The sequence below is a fragment of the Nannobrachium achirus genome (genome assembly GCF_963921795.1).
Source record: "Nannobrachium achirus genome assembly, chromosome: 7".
Classification (NCBI taxonomy): Eukaryota; Metazoa; Chordata; class Actinopteri; order Myctophiformes; family Myctophidae; genus Nannobrachium; species Nannobrachium achirus.
In genome coordinates this window covers 61,787,630-61,811,771 of record NC_137816.1, presented here as the reverse complement: position 1 = coordinate 61,811,771, position 24,142 = coordinate 61,787,630, and the positions used below count along the sequence as shown (strand labels likewise).

General features: G+C 42.9%; 1 protein-coding gene across 4 annotated transcripts in view; it reads right to left on the bottom strand.

Annotated features, from left to right (window-relative positions):
- Positions 1-24,142, bottom strand: part of LOC308289003 (neogenin-like) — a 232,735-nt gene that overhangs the window by 46,363 nt on the left and 162,230 nt on the right. For all 4 annotated transcript variants that reach the window (XM_080730503.1, XM_080730504.1, XM_080730505.1 and 1 more), the window contains exons 6-7: positions 20,177-20,331; positions 19,449-19,569 (exon numbers count right to left, since the gene is read on the bottom strand). In XM_080730503.1, the coding sequence (XP_080586629.1) occupies positions 19,449-19,569; positions 20,177-20,331 (276 nt within the window). The remainder of the gene's footprint in view (positions 1-19,448; positions 19,570-20,176; positions 20,332-24,142) is intronic.

Genomic DNA, 24,142 nt, shown 5'->3' with positions numbered 1-24,142 from the left:
ATACTTCTACAATACATTATGATATCTGGTAGATTGTAAGAGTCTAAATGTCTCCATAGCTATTGTGTATGTCACAGTCTATCTTGGTTCAGTTTGTCCTTGAGGCTGCTACAGTATAACTGTGATCTCTGACTTGTGCCTCCCGGCAGAACTACCGTACCACTGACATGTGTGGAGTGTTATTGTACATCACGGCCAGTGATGTATATCAGACCAGTTACCCCTGGTACCCATATATGGAGATCCATGTACTCTATATGGAGATATGCTGTGAGACCCCAAACATGCTTACTTACTCAGTTATTCGTTATATGAAAGTTCGCGCCGACCCTTTCGGATCATTCGCGCCACACCCGTTCGCGCTGCACTCGGTCGCGCGTCGTCTCGTCTTTGCATTCACTTTGTAAACGCGACGCTCCAACCATCCAGGTTTGAACCCAGCTTTAGAGTGAATCCCTGACATCACAGTGACGTCAGAGCATGATATCAGAGCGCAAAACCCATAGACCGTAAAGAAGTGTACAGTCAGCATGTGCCGTTTCACATACTAAACTGCGACCTTTGGGGGGGGGTTCAAAGATTATGTTTGGGTTTCACCACCTGAAAAGGTTGAGAACCACTGATCTAGACACGGCGAGTCAGGGTGAAAGTCTAAAAAGAATTTACTCTAACTAAATAAAATCTTGTGATTAAAATACTTTGTTTCAAAACAATGGTTCAGTTCAATGACCTTCAGCAGATTATACAGACAGTTCTTTGTTTCACTAGCTGTTGTCGACCCAGGGTCTTCTCCTATGCACTCAGCTAAGCAAAACGTTTGAAAAATAAAATGTGTCAGAAGAAATCATAGAAATCAATCCCAACACCACGGTTATATTTACAGCTGCTACAGCCCTGTGGGTTTCTTTCTCCTGCGTTTCCTGGCACCCTGCCCTCTTCACCTCCGTTTGACACAGCACTCCTGAAAGCTCTGCAGCTCAGGTAGTGGGGATTACATTTGTCAAAGCCTGGGCCTTTAGCGCATTGTGTGTGACATGGAAGGAATGAGTGAATAAAGGTTGAGAGGAAAAGGAGCACGGCGAGAGACAGTAAGAGCTTCTGTGGCTGCAGCATTAGCTCTAGGCGATGTGCCAATATTGTGCTCGACACATCTTGCAATAACGATTTTGGTCAGTGGCACAACTCTCCATCTGTGTAAATGTGTCCATCTGTACATTCGACCACTGTAACTGTCAAAACAGTGGAAAAGCTGAGGCATGTTCAAGTACAGTCGTGTCTTTTCTAATAATACCATTATTTTTAATATTGACAAGTGCACGTTTGTGTGTAAAATACACCAGATGAAAGATGACATACTATTCGATCATATAAATAATCAAAACAGGGGTGCGGGGTCTTCAACAGGGGGTCCTCAGAGTTACTACTGGGGGGCTCCCAAATCTTTGTCTGATAGGATATTTCGTTATCATTAACCACTTGAACCCTAGCATCCCTATTCTGAGGGGAACATTAGCCGATTTAGCAGATTGTGGCAAACTGTCTGTGGTCTAGCAGATTAGCAGATCTACAACCTAACAACACCTCGCAGCGCAAGGCGTTGTGAGCTAGTAGATCTGCTATTTTCAGCAAAGAGGTTTGCTGTAGAAGCAGACCAAGTACAAGTATTGAGTCTATAAATGGTTCACTGTCAACATGAATCCAACAACGCTACACAGGTCTATGACGCTATCTATGAAATCGATCAAAATCTCCAACGCAATACAATTTGTACAGTAGTGGGGTCCCTGCTTCATCTTCATCTATCTTTGCTAAGGGTTCCTTGGACAAAACATTGAAGACCCCTGATATACATAATTTAAATAAATGATCTATATTACGTAGATAAAATGTATATCTTTCACTGTCTGGCAAACTATTGAACACCCTTTACGTTGGTGTGTTGGTACAGTACCAATGAAAAGTAGTAAAAAGCTCTTCGGCCAAAACCTCCCAATTCCGCTTGAGCTGGATGTTTTGTTTTATTTTCATTTTCTGAAAAATTAGCTGGTTTCTGAAAAATGTGCTGGTTTTGGCCAGACAGCGGAGATATATGTGCTCTTGCTAGTAAGAGTCATGGAGAAGCTCGGTTTGGCCATCACGCTGCGGTTTACGCCAAGAAAAACAGAATGAATGGAAGAGACACCTTGTCCACTGATGTGGAGACGTGCCGCGCAGCATTCAGCGTTCTTATGACAATCAGTCTTTCTCCTGCCAGGCCCGGGACAGTTACAGTAGGAAAAGTGTCAGACTCCCAGTGTTGCTGCCAACTTCTATTCATAGCTGATTAATAGTGTCATTAGTCTCTGTGCCTTCCGTAATGAATGGCTGGCATTAAGCCTTAACGAGGTAGGTTACTCTACATCTGCATAATGAATCGGGGTAACCAAATATGAAAAAAAGAAAAACAGTCAGGAGAAAGAGATGCATAGCAAAGCATTTATCTTAATAATCAAATAGAGAAAAACACGTTTCTGTACTTGTGATGATTGAAATAGCATTATCCAACCATGCAGAATATGGAAGCTAAATCCAGTTTCATTCTAAGGGGAGGAACCTGGCCACGGTCCACTGACTCCACCTTGGGAAGGCTAGTTACAGTGCTGCAGGTGATGCTGTCAGAGAGCTGGATACAGAACAGCTATGCCGTCCCTGTGGAGCCGTTGCAAAATGCCAGCAAGTGAAGTGAGAGCCACAGTTCCTGTTGGGAGGGCTGCTGAGGCCAAGTGCAAAAATCACTTGGCAGAACTTTAAAGTCTTGCTGGGGGCCGGGGGGTGAGGGCATGTGTAGTTAATAGCACAAGCAGAACGTTTTAAGTGCAAGGTATTTATCAGAACCTTAAGTAAATGTTAACTCTGTATGTAAGGACCAAGACCCGGCACACAGCTTTTGTTCTGTTATTGGTAGAGTGGGACACTATCAAAAATGGAGGAATATTCCGAAACTCAAGTTAAGAAGACTACTATTCAGAAGAACGTAATCATAGAACTCAAGGAAAATAAATAATTATGTCTCCAAATAAATAACAGAAAGGGGCCTCTGTGGTTGACATGGATAAGCCTGAAGTGGCTGTAATAAATATTCAGCAAGTCTTTTCCCTTATCATGGATAAAATGTACTTAGCAAGTTAGCATATGTACCAGTCCAAGACTTCATCGTGCAAAAACCCTTTTACCTGTGACATCATGTGGACAAATGGGTAAGTGTAGGTAAAATTCCACATTTCTCTTAAACAATTATCACAAAAAAGGGCTATCTGTTCAGTATATTTATGATCAATTGTTGAGCGCAACATACGTAATAATCACTACAGTTTAAGTTTAACTACAGTACGTCTTTTCTCCATTTCTCACTGCTCTCTCTCGAGCTTCAATAGAACAAAAAAAGTACTGTATGAGGAAGCCTGACACCTCCTGACAATTGATATAACTCCCAACAAAAGAAACCAAGTTAGTGGAATGGTGGTGAGTGAAGATAAAAGTGGCTGACCAAATGTCACAGATCATCTTCTTCTGAATATGACATTAAACACAATGCGATCAATTTGCGAAGGATCTTTCCATTACAAAGTTACACAAGTGGTGAGACTATAAATGAAAACCGCTAAAAGACAATGAAAATTCAGGCATGCATAAAACAAAATAAAAAAGTGGGACAGATCAATAAAAAGTACAAGAAACATTGAGCAGACCCATCCGTGAAACCACACGAAGCATGTTTTTGTTTGTTTCTTGGTTTCTTTTTTTTTTTGCAGTTTATACGTTTTACATCGCTTCCCGGACTATGTTTGTTTACTCAGTCTTTCTCGTCTTGTTGTTGTGTACGCTCTCCCGTTTATATGGTGCCTAACAGTACTATCGCATTGCACTGTTAGATTAAAGAAAAACAAACAATACAAAAGAAGAAAGAAAGAAATACTAAGCACATGTGGAAGAATTCCGAGATGAATCCTAGGTTGTCTTCAGACACAGCTCATCACATGCCATGGGGATGTTCAGGGGTGTCGCACCAAATTCTGGGCCCTGGGTACAAGGATTCACCGCGGGGCCCCTGTGCTTTAACTATTGAAAAATAGCAGATATATAAGCTCACAGCGCGGCACCGAGTGCCGCGCTGCGAGCTTGTAGATCTGCTATTTTTGAAAAATCATGAAAATCTTTGAATATTTCAAATCCTTCTGAGGTTTTTTGAAAAACCTATCTTTCTATGTCAGTGGAGCTCAAACCTTTTCATGTGAAGGACCCCCAAAATGGTATGTATTTGGCCACGGAACCCCATCTCAAAATATTTAGTTCCAGGGACCCCCCAGAAGCAAAATTTGAGTTACAAATAAAAAATACATATATTCAAAGATTTGCACACATTTTCACGACTTTTCAAAAATAGCAGATCTACACGCTCGCAGCGCGGCACTCGGTGCCGCGCTGTGAGCTTGTATATCTGCTATTTTTCAATAGCTAAAGTATAAAATAATTAAGGCCCCTCCACCACCTTGGGCCCTAGTAACTCAGTCCCACTTTCCTACCCCTTGTGACGCCTCTGGGGATGTTGATAGAGATATACTGTAGTGTACATGGGGATGTTGATAGAGATATACTGTAGTGTACACACCATCTGATGGCCTATGAGGCTTGGCAAACTGCCAACAGCTCAAGGGTATATCAGTAACCCCACCCCCACAATCTGCCATATGATATCAGAGCCAGTGGTCTAAAGTAACTAAGTACATTTACTCAAGTACTATACCTAACACATTTGATGCCATTGACGAGTATGTTCTTTTCTTTTACTTCAGAAATTCAGGTCATCCCTCGGCTCAAATGAACACGGCGTGAAGGGAAAATGTCCCTAGAACGGAGTAAGCTTCATCAATAATTAACAAAGTAGCTGCGGTGTGCATATATATACGTACAGGGTCCCACATCACTTTGTGCGTGTGTGTGTGTGTGTGTTTGTGTGTGTACATGCGAGTGTATATATGTAGTCCCTTGATCCAACAAAAGCTTTCTTATGACTGACACACACACACACACACACACACACACACACACACACACACACACACACACACACACACACACACACACACACACACACACACACACACACACACACACACACACACACACACACACACACACAATAACACCTGATGTTGGGATCACCAGCCAACATGACTCAATGTGTAAAGGAAGATGAGGGATGTCATAATGTATGTACGGTAACCAACATCAACCCCCTGGGAAAACTGGCATCATATTCATCACACGCTGACTGGAAACGGAAAACGAGGCATCCTGGGCTCACCTTTCAGGCAGATCAAAAACACTAAGACTTAGTATATATTGTCCGAAATGTTCAAAAATAGTGACAATAGCAGCCATTTTTGCTATATTTGAAATAAGGCTTAAGTGGTTCACAACATATTGTTAAAGTGTGTGCCTTCATCGATGTAGTGGAGTCAAAAGTGTAATTTAACCCATTTAGGCCTAGAATTATTAGAATTATTATTATAGCAGATATACAAGCTCACAGCGCGGCACCGAGTGCCGCGCTGCGAGCTTGTAGATCTGCTATTTTTGAAAAGGTTGTGAAAATGTGTGCAAATCTTTGAATATATGTATTTTCAAAGCGAACGTTTGTAACTAAAATTTTGCTTCTGGGTAGGGGTGGGCGATACTGGATAAAAGCATTATCACGATATGCTTCATGCAGTATCACGATACACGATATTATCACGATACTGTTTTATGCGGGTTTTTAGGTTTATTATGATTATTAGACCCTCACATATATTCTATAGATAATCTATTCATTTGTATGCTGCAGATAGAAAGATAGATAGACTAATCTATGATTTTTTTAATGATAACATTCAGATTTTTGATTAAACAATTATCATTTTTTACCTCAAAATATTTACTAGTTGGTGTGATGATGGTTCAGGTCATTCAAATGGGTCCCAGAAATGTTTTATGGGTTCCCTTAAAATGTTATCAGAGTGTTGTGAGCTTGTAGATCGGCTATATTCAAAACAATTTGGCGGGACCTCTCTGGGGGTCTCGACCCACAGGTTGACAACAACCCATGCCTTACCATTGAAACTTGAGGGAAAACAAATTACCTTATGGTTGGTTTATTAGACCCACACAGATATTCTATAGATAATCTATTCATTTTTATGCTGCAGATAGAAAGATAGTTTTTTTTTTATGATAACATTCAGATGTTTGATTAAACAATTATCATCTTTTACCTCAAAATATTTACTAGTTGGTGTGATGATGGTTCAGGTCATTCAAATGGGTCCCAGAAATGTTTTATGGGTTCCTTCGAAATGTTTTTTGAGTGTTGTGAGCTTGTAGATAGGCTATATTCAAAACAATTTGGCGGGACCTCTCTGGGGGTCTCGACCCACAGGTTGACAACAACCCATGCCTTACCATTGAAACTTGAGGGAAAACAAATTACCTTATGACCAACCAAAGTCAGGAGGTTTGTTATGATACAAGCTTTATTTGTAGAGAATTACTCACTCATTATCATCCTAGCTTTTCGCTTTTCTACTAACAATAATGGCATGGTTTTTATGACTAAGCCAATTATGTAATAGATAAAATAGACGCAAAATAGACGCGACGATTTCACCGCGATTCGCGACGACACACGCATGCATCAATGGTGAAAACATAAGCACTTTACAAATAGCAGCAAATAGCTACTTGTTTATAGTTAATAAAAACAGATGCATGGATTTACAAGGTGATCTAAATCATCTCATCAATACTGCCAGAACACACAGCTATGGTTGAGACTCCAGCACAGTTCAGCTTTGCAAGCAGTGAGATGGCTGATAGCGATAGCAGGACGGATAAGTAGTTTGCGTCCTTTTAGTTTAATGCATCCATTATAAAAAATATGCTTCAAAGAATGCAGGCCAAGCTGCATCACTGCTTTACTAAAGTCCCGTGAAAGTGAAACTAAATCGTGGACCACTGTGCCGTGCTCCTGCACACAATCACAACTCAGTCAGTGCTGTAGACACTCTGTAGCCTGTCTGCGTGCTGCACGGGGGAGGGGCCGTGAAAGCAGGGGACAGATCCTCAAACTATATGACACGTTGAGCCGCGACACGTTATAGCTTGTAGATCTGTTCTTTTTGGCGAATTACACCACAGTACTATAGAAGTATAAATTAAGCAATAGAGCTGCGACTCATGGAACGTGCACTCGCTGTATCCAGAGCCTTTTCTAAATGACTGTTTGTATCACGAGAGAAACGATATTCTGAAATGGCCTATCGTGGCAAAGCTGTATCGCCGAGACGATAATTATCGCCATATCGCCCACCCCTACTTCTGGGTGGTCCCTGGAACTAGATATTTTGAGATGGGGGTCAGTGGCCAAATACATATCATTTTGGGGGTCCTTCACATGAAAAGTTTTGAGAACCACTGTCATAGTAGTCTCTCAGGAACAGACTAACTGAGCTCCAGTTAAGTGAAAATGACCTTTTCTTTGACAACGTTTAGGCAGATTGCTGACATAGAAATATAGGTTTTTCAAAAAATCTTAGAATGATTCAAAAGACACTTATAGAATCGGGTCAAAATTCAAATTTTCATGATTTTTCAAAAATAGCAGATCTACAAGCTCGCAGCGCGGCACTCGGTGCCGCGCTGTGAGCTTGTATATCTGCTATTTTTCAATAGTTAAAGCATACAATAATTATACACAAAATGTGTACCCGTTCTAAATGGGTTAAAGTCATCAACTTGCAAAAAAAAAAGTACTTAAATACTGTACAGTACTCAAGTAAATGTACTTAGTTACTGTCGACCACTGTCAGCGATGCTGTGAATCTCTGCAGCATTTTCCCCCAGACGTGAACAACAATGTATCCTTGCTTTTATTATTGTGAAGCCTTTGTCTCACTGGCACTGCCTTGGAGGAGGCATAGAGCAGGGGCGTCACAAGGGGTAGGAAAGTGGGACTGAGTTACTAGGGCCCAAGGTGGAGGAAGGGGCCTTAATTATTTTATACTTTAGCTATTGAAAAATAGCAGATATACAAGCTTGTAGATCTGCTGTTTTTGAAAAGTCGTGAAAATGTGTGCAAATCTTGTATTTTTTAAGCGAACATTTGTAACTCAAATTTTGCTTCTGGGGGGGGGGGGGGGGTCCCTGGAACTCAATATTTTGAGATGTGGTTCCGCGGCCAAATACTACATACCATTTTGGGGGTCCTTCACATGAAAAGGTTTGAGCTCCACTGACATAGAAACATGTTTTTTTCAAAAAACCTCAGAAGGATTTGAAATATTCAAAGATTTTCAAGATTTTTCAAAAATAGCAGATCTACAAGCTCGCAGCGCGGCACTCGGTGCCGCGCTGCGAGCTTGTATATCTGCTATTTTTCAATAGTTAAAGCACAGGGGCCCGCAGTGAATCCTTGTACCCAGGGCCCAGAATTTGGTGCGACACCCCTGGTACAGTGAGTGAGTGCACAGCGTAAACCATTCTAAAAGAACAAATCAAGCTGGAAAATTGCAGTTGATTACAGCGTCACGGCATCAGTGAGTACATTATGTGTCTGTGTGTGCGTGTACTGTATGTATGTGTACACACATGTAGCAGTTCGAGCATGATGTGTGGGGAGTTTTTTTTTTTACACAGCCACCCGGAGAGGACCTAAAAAGGTCAAATGGTCTGTGGAATTCACCCCAGGAGATGTTCGGGAAAACATTTCGCAGCTAATCAGACTTCGCCCTAGCTAGCTGGCTAACCACCTGGGGTTCGGACAGAGAGGAGGGGCGGACAGCAGTCAGCGGGTGACCCACTACCACCAACCATGAAGCTTGCTTGCTAGGCTTGCTTTTTATTTTTTTAGGAACTAATCATTCATGTTGGGGGTGGAGGAGGAGGGAGGCAGTGGAGGCTGGGGACCAAACCCATGGGGGGGGGTTGCCTGCAGGAAGGGTATGGAATGGAAAAGTGTTGTTTTTAGTGCTACATATCGCTTCCAGTTATAAAGCCCTGAAAGTGCACCCAGGGGGCTATCCTGTGTCCAAAAAAAACAGCAGATCCAAATCCTGGATGTGTGCGATTGAAGTGGGGATGTCGTAATTGAGGGCGTTTGCTACTGAAATATATGGGGCGGGGGGAGATAGGTCACACCACCCACCCACACACGGTCAAATCTAAAACCGGCTTCGACAACAATGCTGAACTCTGCAGAGCAGCGGCAGGTGAATTGACGCAGACTGTCTAGGGCTATTTTTAAGCCATAATTTATCTTTCCGATGCAAAACAAGGGTAGAATGGGGAACTGTTGGTGTGGCTCATTTTCAAATGTTACAGTGCTTTTGAGGCCAGATCCACACACACTGTAGCAAAGCACTTCACCATAGTAAGAGTCAATTCAATCTACAGGAATCCCATGCTGTGATAGCTTTGGCGCGCGCGCGCGCGCGCGCGCACGCACGCACGCACGCACGCGCACACACGCACACGCACGCACACACACACACACACACACACACACACACACACACACACACACACACACACACACACACACACACACACACACACACACACACACGCCCCAGAAAGACAAAGTACAGTCTAAACACTTTCACAGTGCCATCAATGGCTATGTAAACAGTTTGGTCGGTGGAGTGGAGACAGATTCCAGCACTCACAATCAATTTTGGGTGGATTCCCCCCTGATCAGCCTCCTGCAGCTCCCAGCGGAAGACACACACTCACTAATCACAATGGAGTGTGTGCACAGTGCACACACTTCGCTTGTGAAGATAGATGGACTCTGTGCGTGAGCGCGTGAGTGTGTGTGTGTGTGTGTGTGTGTTTTATCACGATCATGTTAAATCATTAATGTGATTCTACTGAGGTAAATACAATACCTGCATAATCCCTTTAATATCTTGTTAATCAAATGAATATTTAAAGCAAGTTGCAACATTGTGCATATTAATGCCAGTAGAATAAATGACATTGGCAGCCAGAGCCCAGCCTGCAGGCTCCTTGTTGATGTGCCGTTCTTAAGTTACACAGCCTGCCTCTCTTGGGTAAATATGCCAGCAAATCAGTTTCCAGGTTATTTGTCTCTTTCAGCTAATAGAATAGAAGGTATAATATTCCATCACAATATTCCGTCATCTTGTGCTCACTGTGACACAGTGTTAAGCCCCCCCCTTTCTGATGAACAAAGCATGTTTTCTTGTTGGATGAAACGTTTAGTAAAAGTAGTGTAATGGTCTTTCGGGACGTGTGTGTGTGTTTGCTTATTTTGTTTCTTCTTTGTACCTTGCCAGGGTTACCACTTAAAGTAGGGGTCTTCAACATGGATTGTGTGATATGTTTTTTTTACAGTACATTAACCACTTGAACACTGTCTTGCATCCCTATACTGGGGGAACATTAGCTGAAAATGGCACATCTGTGAGCTTGCTGATAGGCTATTTTCTGTGAAGAGGTTTGGTGTACAGGGAAAAAAAGAGCAGACCAAGTACCAAGCCAAAGGTCAAGTTTACAAAGTATCAAGGGTTTAAGTCGTGAAATGTCTGAAAACACACATTTAACATGAATTCAATATGTAGAGGGGGTCTCTGCTTCATCTCTCTCTCTCAGCGAAGTGGTCCTTGGCGTGAAAAACGACCCTAGATAGATAGATAGATACCTTTATTATCCCAAGGGGGAAATTTAGTTGTCCAGTAGTAGCACAGCAGTATACAGATAGGGTTTAAGACCCTGACTTAAACCCTATACTAGGCCCCCTCCAGTTGTTATTCTACACTAAAACATCTACGCTGTAAATAAACAGCCAGTCTACAAGCTCACATGTCGCGTTACCGAGTTGAAAACCGAGGTTGTCAACCACTACTACAGCATCCTCCTCCAGACCGTCCAACTCTTGACGACAACAGGTGGCACTGCGCTAAAAACTCAATGGTCTGCCATGTGGAATGTCTGCCTGTGTGCAAGTATTTGTGTGCAAGTAAGAGCCAACACATTTAACTGTCAAATTTGAACAGAGGTACTGTACTGTACCTGCTGTCAATTGTGCACTTGTCTTGTACAATGCTAACAGTTGAGTAGCCAACAAGCATTGCGCTGACACAGACACGAATGCTGACACTACCCACACACTTGCTCCCACTGGCCTGTCCCTGACTCCGTAAGCAGAGGATAAAGCCGGCTGTGTGCCCTTATGCGAGCATGAGCTTTTATTAGTAGAGATTTTTCAGCAGGCTATTTTCACCTTTTTGGGTTAAAATGGAACAATGGCAGGGCTCCATTTAAGAGGAGGTGAATACCTTCCACAGTCTGTTGTCCCGATGATACCGTTACGTGACAGAATTAGGGCGTTTCCGTGCTCCAACTGCTCTCATTGTCTATTTACAGCGTTGGCAGTTTGACCAAGTTGAACTTAGTGGGCATCGCACAGGAAGCGCTTGTGGAAAGGCGTCATTGAACTTACGCAAAGATTTGCTGCCGATAATGATTTGCTCAATATGAAACATTTATTCCAGTTGCAAAAAATACTGCCGTTTGCTTAATCTCTCAGATCTCGCACTGCCACGCAGAAGTACATTCAGAATGTATGTAAATGTATTCTGTATGCTGCAAATGCATGTGCACTACCCTTGTGTTGGATCTTTCCTAAGAGATCCAACATTGATCCTTCAGCGGCATAAACTAATCTGCAAGGTGTAGATCATTATTTTGTCGGTCATTTGAGGGGAGGGCTGTGTGCATAATTCTCCTAATTGATTGATTTGCAAATTGTATAAATCTCAAAAGTCCACTTCTCCCCATCCCACCCCTGATCTGTCACTCTGCAGCAGAGCATAAGAATTGGGTAGACCATACATTTCAATCTACCATGTCAGTACTCCTGACACCTGCCTGCACACGCGCACACACAACATGTGAAAGTGGGTAGAGGATTCAGTGGTGGTGATGGTGGTGATGGGACACAGGATGGTAGCTTTCAGGCGGGGATTGAGCAGGTAATGGTTCTTCTCTCAGTGGGGGCCTGGTGCCTCTGCTGGGAGGGGATGACAGTACTATTCTGTTATCTGCCAGCAGACTGGGGAGAAGGAAGAGTAATTGTAGCCCTAGACGAGGCACTACGATGATGAGCCACTTCGGGGTGGGGGGGGGGGGGGGGGTTGGGGGGTTAACAGGGAGGCTGGGCACACGGGAGAGTGCTATACATCCACACTGATGGGGTTTTCATTTTAAAACATATTTTTAGAATGCCGTAGTCTTAACAGGCCTAGACTATGCAGAGGATATCTGCCTACTATCTGGACGTGTGGCGCAAAAGCTCTTGATCAGAGTGGAGACAAAGAGTGGGCCAAATTTGGTATTTGGCTAAATGCCAAGAAAAACCGTGGGCGTCATCTACTCATTCTACTGTACTCCTACAGCACCCTCCCAGATCGCCCATTTATTTTTTCCTTTTTTAATATTGTTTGGGGGCTTTCATGGCTTTATTGATAGGACAGTAGACTGACAGGTTATATTGAGAGAGATGGGGAGTGACACGCATCAAAGGAACAGGACTCGAACCTGCTTCACGCTGTCAGGCATCAAAGCCTATGTCATACATGGGCAACTGGTGGCCCGGGGGCCACATGCGGCCCTTACCTTCACTTAATGCGGCCCGCTGGTTAATACCGGAATACTGATATATATTTCAGCTTTTACTATTCCAAACATGACCTGCTTTAATTCCGTCAATCTATATGAGTAGCTCAATGACTAGTATAGTAGTATTAAAATGTATTTTTTTTTTGTACAATGTAGGTATTTGTATTTAGGTTCATAGAGTCAACATGAATATATAACTAAATGTGTTTGAAATTAAATCAAAATGTTACATTTCAGGATTCCAATTAAAAAATACGAAAAAATTATTTAGATTCCAATTCAAAAGAAGCAAAAATAGCCGATCTACAAGCTCAAAACGCATCGCAGCGCGATGCGTTTTGAGCTTGTAGATCTGCTATTTTGCTTCTTTTGTATGAGATACTAGAATGACAAAGTAGGACGTAGCAATATGCAATGTGGCCCTCTTGAGTGAAGGTGGAAATGTAGTGGCCCTCACCATCATCAAAGTTGCCCACCCCTGGCCTATGTGGTACAACAGACAACAGCAGGCACTGCACTCAAAGGAGTCCAATTATTTCAAATACAGATTGGATGGATTGGGTGCTACACCAGAATGCTGCGTGTAGTACTAATTAACATATACCAGAATGAGCACATTAGTGTCTTTATGGATGTTGCCAAGGGTGAAAGGATAATGGCATCCAGGAGAATAAGGCTGGCTGGCCACTCACTAGCATAAAGACACCGGGAACACCTACACTAGCTTGCAAACTGGCACTGTGGGAGCCAATGAATGGCCATCCATCATGAGGGCGTCTCTCACGTACATGCATGTACTAAACAAAGATGCTGGGCTAGACAGTACTGGCAACTAGATGTACAGTATGGAGGAGTGAGATGACTGGAAACACAGTTGGGATGATTAAAAAGGGAAATCTGTGAGCGAGCGGGTTTCAGAAATCACTAGTACACACCTGAAAAATTGACAACGTCCATAAAACAGCACTTGGACACATGACGATTGCATATTGAAACAATGTTTCCCCTTTAGCAAGGGTTATTTGAACTATTTAGAAAATGCAAGACATTGGACAGTTTACAGTAGACTTGTAAATGGACATAGGGTCACGTGATATAGGGACGTGCCGAATCAGGGAAGGACAAAACGTGACTGATATGACCCAACAGTGAGCCATGTCTGTATCAGGCATGTGCACACATAGAACTTGGAGGTCGGCTATTTTCGATATTTCCACCAAAAGGCCCTTTTAGAAATGTCAGCCCCTGCCTCTCTAACATTCTCTGCACGTCCTTGGTCTGTATCCTCATTTTCAAAAGTCTCTGTTCCTGCCTGCCCAGACTCAAAAGCAGAGTTTTCAAAGCAAAACGGGGTCAACGGTATTTCAGAAAGTCTACATTTTAGGGGTTTCAAAAGAAACGCCCAAGTAGTGTGGACACTATAGGCACAAAAGGTAGCAAAAGTTACATTTTAAAAAACGAAAACTCAATGCGAGAAAAGAGGAATGCGGTGTTTGTACGGCTCAAATAATACATTTGCATCAGATGTGACGGTGTAGCATCTTCTTTTCAAATCCATACCAAAGCCGAGAATTCAAGCTGGCAGGTAAAAAAAAATAATACTCCCAACAACCAATGTATGTGTTGGGGGGATAAATAAATCTCTCTCTCTTTTTCTTTTCCTCCCTTTTTCTTCTTCTTTTGGGTTCACTCTTATCTGTCAATTTCTGAAAATGCGGTGGCTTGACTGCTCGTCCAGCCCAGGGCTTAAGCAGTTCACGTGCTTCCATCTTTTAACAGCTAGGGAGAGAGCTTTCCAGTTCTACGGTGATGCTCAGCTCAAAGCTTTGGCACCACAAAATGTCAACACATCATTTGTGTGTGCTGGGAGAGGAGGAGGAGAGGAGAGAACGGAGGCAGAGGGGAAAGTCAGAGTGATGTGCAGAGTCACATGCTAGCACTACAACATACTGGGGGGGAGGCAAAAACTAGCTTTCACATGAAAGCGCATCTCTTGAATTAATGCCAGGCAGGAAAAAAGTAGAAAACAAAACGAATAAAGAAACTTATTCTATCCAGTTTTAGAATCCATGTAAATCCAGCTATAAATATACAATCTATTACCATGTACTGTATACACGTACAGGCTATTAAATACAACAATGCATTCTGTGTGCTGAGATGAGATATCATCTCACAATGGAAAATTGCCGCATGCCAACATAAACATTGAATACGTAAGCTGCGCTGAGTGAGCACACAAAGAAGGAACTGGCAAGTGTGGTGTCTGGTTTTTTACAGGTCCTCCTTTTAATAGAACAATAGGATCTATGTTAAATATCGGTCACAGTTATCAATGCCTTGAAGGCAACAACCATTCCGAGTTAAAACTATCAGTTAAAACTAGGAGAGGACATGTACTGTATACTGTACGTCTCTCAGCCTCAAACCAGATTTCACCAAGACAAAGTTGCTAATTGTCTAGAATAGATTCAGCATTTTGAAGTGCACAACAGATGGTTTTTTTTTGTTAGTTTTTTTGGTATCTTGAAAAAGTGTATACAGTATACACACAATACACAATTTGTCCATCTTTTGTCTGCCCACGTTTGTCTGTCAGGGAAAATAATGGATCTATTATTATTTTTGTTTGTGTATTTTTAAAATGTATAAAATTATTTTAAAACACTTTTGAAATATATATATATATATACTTTTTATGTAGGAAAAGAAAATGGGATTTTTACTCAAGTCGTGATAAAAATTGGTCCGTGACCCACAAATGGGTCTAATCTAATCACTTGCAGCACACTAGGCAGACACCTGCTTAAAAGAAGAGTACAGTACATACTTCTAGGAGACAATACGAGTGGAATTAACCGCCATCGGCTTGACTGCATGGCTTTATATGTATATTGCATAATTAGGTCGCCTTGAGGTCCAGCTTTGGCTTTTGTGAGCCCATTTACCTACATCTGTTTGTAACTAGCTGACCCACATTGCGCACGTCTGTGGAATGTTCAAGAAAATAGCTATGGACTGCAATTTGAGGGTTATTTTTGAACTGCCAAGATTTAAGATGTGAGTTTGTTGAAAACGCGCGCGCACACACACACACACACACACACACACACACACACACACACACACACACACACACACACACACACACACACACACACACACACACACACACACACACACACACACACACACACACACACACACACACACACACACCAAGTTTACAGCGCTAAGATTTCTTGGCTTTGATCGAAGTGCAATCCAGAGTTCAACTCAACTGATAAGAGGACCCATTCCTACAAATAACTGCCAATACAAACTATTATGCTAACAGAAAACAGCTGTCCTCCTCACAATCTGACACATGTAGGAATGAACAGCAAAGCTATATTTCAGCAAAGCCGGTAGTGTCAACAAGCAAAAGATCAGGACCACTAATGAATATGAGCAAATATATGCTGGAGTTGGTGTGTTTAGATAACAGTTCCCTATTGATTTTCCTGTTTGGTGCAGACAGCCTTTATCTCTGTGGCAAGTCTCCTGGCTTATCTGCCCCACTGTGAAACAGCCAGACATACAGGCGGACACTGGAGAGGGGCTTTTCCTTGCCCTATCAGGCAAGATTTAAGCTTAGAGAGGGTTAAAGCAGGGACACCTGACCAAGGGGGTCCAACACAGGGGCAGGAGGAGAGTGGAGGGTTCATTATGTGTGCCTGGTTGTAAATAAAGAGACTTGCTCTGGACAGCTAAATTAGCCCTAGAGGGCCCAGTGGGCTGTGCTAAGAAAGGGGCAGTGAGAGCAGGTGGCTCTGAAAGACGAGAAGGAAAGGGAGGGACGAAGAAAGGAAGGATAAAGGTGGCAGATGGCTACGGGGCTGTGTGTCACAGTAACCTGCAGCACGGGAGGTGTGAGAGGAAATCATCAGAGCCTCTTGTGACTGTGAGAGCTACAACTCTGCTTTTAACCCATTTAGGCCTACAATTATTGAATGCTTTAACTATTGAAAAATAGCAGATATACAAGCTCACAGCGCGGCACCGAGTGCCGCGCTGCGAGCTTGTAGATCTGCTATTTTTGAAAAATCGTGAAAATGTGTGCACATTTTTCAATATATATTTTTCAAAGCAGACTTTTGTAACTCAAATCTCTGCTTCTGGGGGGTCCCTGGAACAACATATTTTGAGATAAGGGTCTTGCGGACGAAAATCTTTGATTTTGGGGGTCCTTGACATGAAAAAGTTTGAGAACAGCTGATTTAGAGGAAGGATTTAGAAGTCGGGTCAAAGATCGGGTCAAAGATATTCAAAGACTTGCGCACATTTTCACGATTTAAAAAAATAGCAGATCTACAAGCTCACAGCGTGGCACTCGGTGCCGCGCTGTGAGCTTGTATATCTGCTATTTTTCAATAGTTAATCAAGTCAAAATCATCGCATAAACGGTAAAATCCTCTGCGTTAATTGAATTCTGAGAGCGTAAACCTTTTTTACGAGAGATTCTGAGAGTTAAACGAACACTGAGACTTTTACTGTGTCATAGAGGTGTCCACATTTTCCTCACATCCGCATAAAAAAACAAGACGTAACGTATATGACTAACACCTTTGAGAGGGAAAAGTTGGATTTGGATTGCATTTGTGTAAAGTAAAGAATAAGCATAATAAAATATATAAGAAAATGAGTGGCTCTAGTGATATTCTACAGTCAAGCATGATGGGATTAGCCTTCATCATTGTGCCATGTCTATTTCTGAAGTAAAATACATCCACTGCTTCCCGGGACAGATTAAAAACATATTTCGGTGATATTAAGAGATTTAGTCTCTTTGAAGTGCTGCTGAGGGCAGATGGGTGCAGAGAAAGAAGGACAGCTGCCTTAGTAGTGTATACAGTACTTATTTATCTTTACTTCAAAGGGAAGAGGAAAAGAAGAGAGGGACATGGAGCACACGACTGAGCCCTTATTCACAGTGCTCTGAATGAAATACATAATGATGTCCAGTGTGTTATGAGCTGTGGGTCATCATTATTTCTGACTTAGTGCCCAGCCAAAGAGAGGGTGTGAATACAGCTGGGGGGGTCCTGGTTGGACAGGTCTCCTAAATATGCTAATCCAGTAGCCACCTGCTTGGAGTGAGGGGCTTCACACTCAATTACATTCAACCGTCTCCCCTTCATAAAATATAACTTTTTTTTTTACAGTGGACTCAGAATGAACATGGACAGTGGTTTTCTAGAGAAAGAGGAAAAAAATGACTTTCTTTTTGACAATCAGAAAGCAACGCAGCGCAGCACAACTTCAACTGCTTAAATCTGCCTCTGTCTGTACCAAACTCCCATGTTTTGGTGACTAAATGATGACAACATAGGAGTTTTTCTATTTTTATCTTTGCTTCTACTCCTGCTCTCAGTCTCTAGACGTTGGCAGTGTTTGCGTCTTTTCACACTCCTAGCCGGTCATTGATGCAGGCTTTGTTGTAGTTCATGCCCAGCACTCCATTTGGGAATACACACGCAATCCTTGCCTTTGGCAATGAAGACATCTAATAGAGGAATGTGAAAGAGTGTGTGTGTGTGTGTGTGTGTGTGTGTGTGTGTGTGTGTGTGTGTGTGTGTGTGTGTGTGTGTGTGTGTGTGTGTGTGTGTGTGTGCATGCGTGGACGTGTGTGTTCAAAGTCAAGTATACCATTTGGAAAATATATAAATATATTAAAAAAAGAAAACTTTTCTTTGTGTGGTTACTAGATCAAGATGCGTTCTGAAGTTCTTAGATCTCATTGGCAGCAGCACACTGTAAAGCTAGATGTGGAATGGGACAGCGTGCAGAACAAAAACACATGACCACCAATATATATACTGTATATATATATATATATATATATATATATATATATATATATATATATATATTTAATTTCCTCTCATGTTCTGCGTACATACAACCCCCCACCGCAGTTCCATTCAATCCACTATGCCAGTGTTTCTCAACCTTTTTTCTGCATGGGCACACTTTTCATGTCCCAAGAATCCATGGGCACACCAACATAATACGGGGGTGTAAATATCGTCACTGTTGGGAAGAAACCTTGTATCTCCAAGTTTCAAATTTGTAAGTTTGTAAAGCCCTGCTTCATCATACAAAGCTGTCGCACAACAGTAGCGAAAACAGCAGATCTACAAGCACACAACGCCTCGCACCGCGAGGCGTTGTGTGCTTGTAGATCGGCTGTTTTCACTGGTTTAAATAAACTAGTGAAATACAATACTGGCTTTCAAGCAGTTTCAAGGGGCACACTTGACCCTTCTCAGGGGCACACCAAAGGTCCCCAGGCACAGTGGTTGAGAAACACTGCACTATGCCATCGACTGCGAGTACTCCTCACTCACTCCCCCATCAAAGATGGTGTGCAGGGCAGTTCCCCTCAGGGGCTCGACACAAAACGAGGTGTCGACCACCGGAGGTCCGCGAAGAGCAGCGAGTGACGAATCTGACGATACATGAGAAAGGACCGTCGACAGTCGCTCAAGCCTGATTTATACTTAGCTGCATACTGGTGTTGCCTGTGGTAAATAGCAGATATACAAGCTCACAACACGTCAAGTTTGTGACACGTTGCGAGCTTGTAGATCTGCTATTTACCGAGTACGACGACAACCAGTAAGCAAATATAGCATGATTCAGGCTTCTAGTGGAATGGAGCCCGGCCCTCCCCACGATGACTAGCGTACCGTGCTCCAAGATGATCAGCTGGGCACTGGACTGGATGTTGCCCGCGTCGTTCTCAGCCAGGCACTGGTAGAAGCCCTCGTCTGACTTCACCAGACCCAGCACCTGCAGGTTGTGCTCCTTCTGAATGGAGGTGAAAGAGGGATGATGGTGGCAGAAATGGAGGGAGAGACAGCAGGGGACAAAAGAAGTGAGAAGAAATGAAAAGCCAGACACAGTTGTAAAGGGAGTATCACTAAGTTTATATATACTTTATACAGTACAGCAGTGGTCTTCAACGTGTTCAGGCCAAGGACCCCTTAGTTGAGAGAGAGATGAATCTTTTCAGAGATTCATTGTTTGACAGTGTATTTTGGATTCATGTCAATTTGTGTTTTCAGATATTTAACCACTTGAACCGTCATTACTTAATAAACCCGACCTTTCACTCTTCACCTTTTCCTCTACACCAAACTTCTATCACAAAATGTGTGATCTACAAGCCAGTAGATCGGCTATTTTTGGCTAAAGTTCTCAGAATATGGACACTAGGGTTCAAGTGGTTAATATAAAAAAGAAGGAAAACAAATCTATCACTCAGAGATATGGAGACCCCCTGTAGTAACTCTGAGGACCCTCTATATAGGGGTCCCGACCCTGACCCTGTTGAAGACCCTTGATAAACAATACTGTGTGCGTGCGTGCGTGCGTGCGTGCGTGCGTGCGTGCGCGCGTGCGTCAGTAATCTTACAATTATTTTGAAGTAGTCACTGGGGATCACAGCATCTCCGTTCTTCACCCATTTGACAGTGGGAGCCGGGGAACCGGAGACCTCACACTCAAACACAATGTCCATGGACTCCCGGGCGTAAATGTTGGCCGGCCGCTTCACAAACTCGGGAGGAACTGTAAAAGGGAAAAAGGGAGAGACATAATTTACTGTGCTGTGTGCATGTTTGTTTGTGGTTGTAGGCTACTGCGGGACAACTCGCCTTACAGTGGCTACTGTACACACGGTAGTCATTTCCACTTTTCCACTTGTACATTAGGGATGGGCAATATAATCAACATTGCAATATTTTATTTTCCAATGCTGTATCGATACTCCAGTCTTACGTATCTTATCGTGAGGTTTTGCCAATACCCATCCCTACTGTACACCAGCAGGTTTGTGTCATTATGCTTCAACATTAGGTCACACCACACAAACAAGCTTGGGGTGACGGTGGAACAAAGACGCTGAGTGAACCGGACGAGGGTGTGTGGATTCTCATCAGAAATTCAATACAGAACTTGTCAGAACTAACCAGGCATATCAAATACTGCTCACGCACAATTCTGACCCGTTAAACAGAGGGCGTTTTAGGATCGACCGAGCAGATAATCACACACCAGTTTGAAAATGTTTTTGGAGCAAAGAAAATCAATCAGCACCAACTGTTATTCACATCCAAAATACAGTAGAATGGCAAATTGCACAGGCTTATAGAGTGTACTGTATGTGTATATCGTATTAATTTGGAGTGCACAAAATGTTATGCATCCTGCAGATCTTTCGAGTTCTGCTAATAATCAAGCAAGAGTGCTTGATACACGAGTGAGAGAGTGAGAAACTAAAGAGAGAAAGAGATGGAGAAGAAGAGACACAAAGGGGAAACAGACAGAGTGAAGTCAAAGTGAGCACATGACCTAAGCAGGACCTCACTCTAACGGGCATATGCAGGGTTTCTACGTCTGCGTGGGTATATTACAGTATAAGCAGAGGTATGAACTCAGGACGCTTAAGATACAGTTTTTTTTGTCCTCGGGCCATAAGCATCTTGAACTCAAAACAGTCATAGACTGTGAACTCCTAGACCCCATCCCAAGATGGCGGCTGCCATAGCTGAACAGGTAGAGTGCACGCCTGGGAAGCAGGTTCGAGCCCCAGCAATCTGTCAAGGTGTCCCTGAGCAAGACACTTAAAGGCCCACTTCACCATATGATGCATCATGCTGCATCATATGATGCAAAATGCATCGCTAGTCATGCTGAAATACTAAAAAATCTCACAGATTGAACACAAAAAATAACTCAGGATTGCGTTGATTGTGTCCCAACCAACAATAAAATAAGATCTGGTTGTCCCAGAGGTGAAGTGGGCCTTTAACCCCTAGGCTCCCCCCGGCACTCAAGCCTTTAGGCTTGTAGATCGGCTATTGTTGGCATGCAATCCAACCAAGTGTAAAACCAGGCATTATGATGCCATCAAGGTCTGCAAAATATTTTTGGGTTGACAAAATGAACTGTAGATTGACTAAAATCGTATGATACTTTGTCAACTACATTTCAGATGACTAAAATATGACTATAGTATATATGTGACTAGTATGACTAGATGGCTAAAAGACATTCTATTCAAACGACTATGACCAAATTAAATCAAAATGTGTAAAAATTAACACGGTATCACTAACCACCACAGTTAGTCAGCATGTTGAGCATTACCACCCACCTCTGGGCGTGGTGGTGGTGATAGCTTGCCATTAGCATCCAATTCACATTGGCTAATTAGCTGTATAATGATAGAGGACGAAGCCCTATTTATTTATCCTTCAGAATAAGGAGAGTGTAGCTTCAAGTCCACTACTAGGCAGGATAATTGGTTATGGTTAATTTGCTTCAAGATCAAACCGCTAGTTTGCAGATTAGTCTTTATCCATATAATGACTTCCTTATAACCAGCCTACCCGGGAGAGTGAGAGGCAGACTCTTAGAATATCTTGGATATTGTTGCGTCGTTTATTTCTGACTTTGATACAGGCGGCAGGTCATAGTACTGTATTCTGTTTCTTTGTTTACAATGAGTTGAGGGTTGGGGGTGCGGGTGCGAGAGAGTAAGCAAGCTACTGTAACTGTGTGTGTGTGTGTGTGTGTGTGTGTGTGTGTGTGTGCGTGTGCGTGCGTGCGTGCGTGCGTGCGTGCGTGTGTGCGTGCGTGAAAGCGTGCGTTCGTGCGTGCGTGCTAAAATTAGCACGCAAAAATTAGAATCAAGATGCTGCACCTCAAAGGGCTATCCTTTCAATAGATTCTGACCAACTCAATGCTTACCAATGCTGAATGTGTATGCTATGCTAATGCAGCAGAGATATTAAAACAGGAAACAATGCCATGTGTTTGCTAATGACATTCTGGGGAGAAAAAAAGAAGCTCTCCCTGTGGACGATCAAATGACGGAGGCAGTGATGGAAATGAATACAGTAAAACATGTGGAGTGAGCGGTCATTCAATGCCTGGCCTTTGTGTGTCTCTTTGTGTGCATGTCTATATTTGCAGGCATGCATATTCTTCCCCGCTGAGGGATTTCTGACTGAGTGGTGAATAATGTGGCTCACAGCACGGGGTCTGGATATTTCCCTCCGGTGTGGCTTTGCTACCCAATGAAACCCTTCGGTGTGTCAGAGAGAGGGCGCGAAGAGGAGAGAGCAGAAATCAATGTGTGTGTGTGTGTGTGCGTGTGCGTGTGCGTGTGCGTGTGTGTGTGTGTGTCAGTAAAAATCAATGTGCGTGCGTGGGTGCGTGCGTGCGTGCGTGCGTGCGTGCGTGGAGTAGTAAAAATCAATGTGTGTGTGTGTGTGTGTGTGTGTGTGTGTGTACAGTTGTGCAATGGGAAGATGAAGGACAGTGAATGCATTTGTGTCTGGGTAGGTATGTGCCTTCTGACAATCTGATTGACACCACATGCTATTCATATTTCTGTCTGGATTCTTCCACTTTCCTCGGCATGTACAGTATGTGTGTTTGCATATTGCAGTGTGTACATGCCTGCACATACAGTAGCTTTCCATGCTGACCATTGCATGATATATCTCTCTCTCTCTCCAGTCTAGATAGTCTAGTGCCAGCAGCTCAGTATTTTATCAATATATTTTTAATTATCTTTGTTTTGATCCTATCTATACATCTTGTGCGTTTCATCTCGCTGCTGTTGCTGATACGACACCTGAATTTCCCTGCAGGGATCTTATCTTCAAAGCCTGATCCAACCCTACAACCCCTCCCACTCACTCAGACCAGCTATTACACAAAACCTTCGCTAAAACATACATTGGGGACAACGCTCCACGCATGATATACTGTACAGTATATCCCGTGAACCAGACTCTTCTCCCTTCTGGCTCCCAAACTGTGGAATGAACTCCCCATTGCAATTAGAACTGCAGACTTACTCTCAATCTTCCGCCGTAATCTGAAGACTGACCTCTTCAGCCTGTGTAACACCTGCCCTAGCCTCGACGGCCTTGCAGGCTTATGAGAAGGCTAAAATGTAATTTAGCATATTATGCAGACTCATGGTTATTCTACTGTTAAAACAGTTGTACTGACAGATTTATTATTTATTTATTGGGGCTGGTGCCAGCAAAAAGCAGCTTACCTTTGCGATGTTATAGAAAAAGATCTATTCATTATTTCCAAACGTTTAATTTTAATTTTAATTTCATATTATATGTGTACTTTAGCCAAGCTGGCGGCAGAGGGCAGCCTTATGCAAAGAATGGAATGGAATTGGGCCGCTCCACTTGCCGTCGTTCAGAGCATAGAAATGCATAATCTAGATCAGGTCCACAGAGAACAGCCAGGAAGTGAATTGGACATCATTGATGTTTACGTGTGGTGGATATTTGAAAGCAGCATTACGGGAGATGTTTTTACTGTACACACCCGCGCGACCCCTCAT